General features: G+C 44.6%; 1 protein-coding gene across 1 annotated transcript; it reads right to left on the bottom strand.

Annotated features, from left to right (window-relative positions):
* Window positions 1-441: 441 nt before the first annotated feature.
* rxfp3 (relaxin family peptide receptor 3) lies at window positions 442-2,914 on the bottom strand. Its single transcript, XM_028803035.2, has one exon. The coding sequence runs from the start codon at window positions 2,057-2,059 to the stop codon at window positions 779-781; it is 1,281 nt and encodes a 426-aa protein (XP_028658868.2). The 5' UTR covers window positions 2,060-2,914; the 3' UTR covers window positions 442-778.
* Between the last annotated feature and the right edge of the window lie 333 nt (window positions 2,915-3,247).

Here is a 3,247-nt window from a genome sequence, read left to right as displayed (position 1 = left end):
GAGCAGACGCGCGGGCCAACAACCCGGAATGAACTGAGGCTGCCAATACTGCGGCACCAAACCCACCAAAGTGCTCATTATTAAACAATAAGTTAAATAAGCAGCACTCCTGGAAAAGCAGAATGAAAATCATGATAATGATAATCTCACACACCAAGTTAAAAAAAGCACTAAAGTATCCCCTTGTTATACATAAACGCTTTGTACGTTCTACAAATGTTCACACTTACTTTTGAAATATCTACATTGAACCCAAAACATAGAAACTGGCAAATGACAACCCTGTCAATGAGATGAGGCTAGGAATCCAACTGGAAGCAGAAGTTGGTTGGAACAAAAACCTGCAGCAGCAGGGGGTCCCTCAGGACTGAGTTTAGGTTCCACTGAACTACATATACCTGTTACAAGCAGGACAAATCAAAAGAGATTTCTTTATTGGGATTACTGATGTTGATGTTTATTCTCATTGGAAATAAAGTGACAAATCGGCGCTTTATTTTATAAAGCAATGTTTTTAACAAAGAAGCCCTGGTGGTAGGTAAAGTCTCGCTTCTCTTCTCCACGGTACCCGTCATAAGTCTCAAAGTGTGAGCGGAGGCTACCGAAGACCGATCCGCTCCAGTCTTTTTCTTTTTTTCCCTTTCATTCTGTTCTCGTACCTGTCCTCCATCGACTCTCTTCCTTCCACTTCATTCTGCGGCTTACGCACTTCTGATTGCACATCCCCGGTGGGGTCGCTCAAGTCGATTCTGTGTCGCCAAGACAAACTTCGATAAAGTTAGTAGCGCTGCTCTGCTGACGAGTTGGGCAAGAGGTCATATCTTCCGTTATACAGGACCACACCAGGTGGGTAAAACACTAAACCGGGATCCACGGGGGTTAACGGGACCACAGCATTACCGTGGTAGTCATTTTCCGGCTTGGTCGTTGCGGTAAAAGGGCGCATATTAGTGACAGATGGCGAGGTAATCTTCCAGAAGAGATTGGTTAACGCCTTTCGAAACTCTCGTCTCATTAAACAATACAAAATGGGATTTAGGCAGCTATTGGAGTGAGCTAAACATACCGTTATTGGAAAAATATAAGCCTGGGTGGTGTAGTATTCGTAGCTGAAATGGACAACATTTAGCTTGACGAGGATGCCCCATGCAGTCAACGCCTGGTTAGGCAGCCAGCAAAGAAAAAAGGAGAGGACGACAATTGTCACCGATTTGGTCACTTTGGATCTTCTTTTGGTACTGGACGTGTTAACGTTCGTGTTTGTGATAAAGCGCAGAAGGAGAAGGTAACACACCGTGATGATCACTAAAGGGATCACAAAGCCCAGCAGTACTTTCTGAGTGTGGTAAAGCCCCAGCCAAAACTGCACATCGCCATTCCGATCGGGGAACTTGACCAAGCACAGTTCTTCATTCGACACTTTAGACGTCGTGGAAAAAATTGCGTGTGGCAGGGCAGCGAGAACCGCGGATACCCAGATCAGGACGCTCATCCACTTGGCAGAACAGCCACGGGGTCTTCGCTTTGTTTTCAGCGCAGACGCGACTGACCAATACCTGGCCACACTCATAGCGGTCAAGAAGAACACACTGGCGTACATATTCATAGCCGTCACATAGGACACGATCTTACACATGGCTTTGCCGAACAGCCAGGTGAAATCCAAAGCATTCTCCACCGCCCAGAATGGCAAGGTCAGCACGAACTGAAAGTCTGTCACAGCCAGGCTGGTAACGAACAGGTTAATAGAAGATTTTTTCCATCCCTGTTTGGATTTCATCAGGTACAAGACTAGTATGTTACCCACAAGTCCTAAAGCGCACACGACAGAGTACACCACAGAAATGATTATTCTTACAATTGCCGAACCATCGCCCATAAAGTCGGGCTTTTCCAGATCCAGATATTTCAGAAGGTCGCCCCAAGATTGATTCGTTCTGTTAAACATTGCATTTCTGTCATAGGGCGACCCGGGTAAAAAAGCCAAGAAATCACGTTCGGATGCTTCTTGTACCGCTGAAGCGAAAGAGTCATTGCTGTGATTGGAAGAGACAGCCATCCCATGTTTCTGTCACTCTGACCCAGAGGCTGCCAGACGATAAGATCTTCAGTTCACTCCTGGATACATGTTTAATAAGGATCTGAATTCGAACATTGCTTAAGTGCAACTTTATTCTTGTGACCAATGTTTAAAGAATCCTCTGTTTCAAATCCTGTGCGATTTATTTCGTTGAGTTAAATCTGCTTTCAGTTTTTGCCTCTGTCAGTCAGTGCATTTAATTTAAAATCCCCAGGCACAGTCGTTTCTTTGTATTCGCTGCATTTCTTCATTGTAGATTTTTTTTTAAAGCGCAAGAACAAGCCTTCCGATACTTTTGCGTATACCGCGCTCCACACACTAATCCATCTGCTTCGTCGTCTTATGTCTCTCAAAATGTCGCTTTTCGTTTATAAGTTTGTTCGCCGTGTGCACCGCTTCTTCACCGGTTGCCTACTGCTGACTAAAGAAGTTGGTGTCTGTGAAGAGGAGCTCCGCCGTGTCTGTTTTATCTCGGTCACCTCACGGGCAGCCTTATTACGCATGTGCCTCGGAGTCCGGGAGCTCTCCAAGGTACTGAAATGTCAACAGCTCTGATGTCTTAAACTGCATTTAATCCGAGAGCTCTCAATCGCGGGTGGATTTTCTCGGCGCTTGGCTGCTATAGGATCGTCAAATCCTTTATATATGTCCAAATGCATAAATGCAATACGAATATGACGTATAGATTCTGAAGTGTGGACGTTTTCTGTATCGTGAAGCTTTTCTCTTACATTGCATTTTATCAAACACTTGGCAATATTACTACAGATTTGGAGATCAATCTGGTTACATCCATCCATCCATTTTCTGAAGCCACTTTATCCATTAAATGGTAGCGAGAATGAAACTCAGGTAGCGCGGCGTACTAGGTAAGGCTTTGGACTTCACACACTGTGGTTGTTCATTCAAATCTCACTGATTGCTTCACCTGCCTGAGCTACAGCTGGAAATAAACAAAAAGAAATGTAACTTTGTGTATCTCGCAAATGTAAGTCTGATTGGATAAAAGCATTAGCCAAACTAAAAGCAATAATAATCACACACTAAGAAATTAACAACACGGGGTGGGGAGTGCAGAAGGGTATATACAGTAATCACACTCTGGGTCACACCAGCTGGGATCTCAGTTGTGACCGTTTAAGAAGCCTGATGGAATCCCACTGGGAA

This window comes from Erpetoichthys calabaricus, chromosome 5 (assembly GCF_900747795.2).
Source record: "Erpetoichthys calabaricus chromosome 5, fErpCal1.3, whole genome shotgun sequence".
Classification (NCBI taxonomy): domain Eukaryota; kingdom Metazoa; phylum Chordata; class Cladistia; order Polypteriformes; family Polypteridae; genus Erpetoichthys; species Erpetoichthys calabaricus.
This window is presented reverse-complemented; position numbering and strand designations above follow the sequence as displayed.

Excerpts from the sequence above, each read along its gene's own strand:
- rxfp3 (XM_028803035.2), bottom strand. The coding sequence starts at position 2,059 with ATGGCTGTCTCTTCCAATCACAGCAATGACTCTTTCGCTTCAGCGGTA.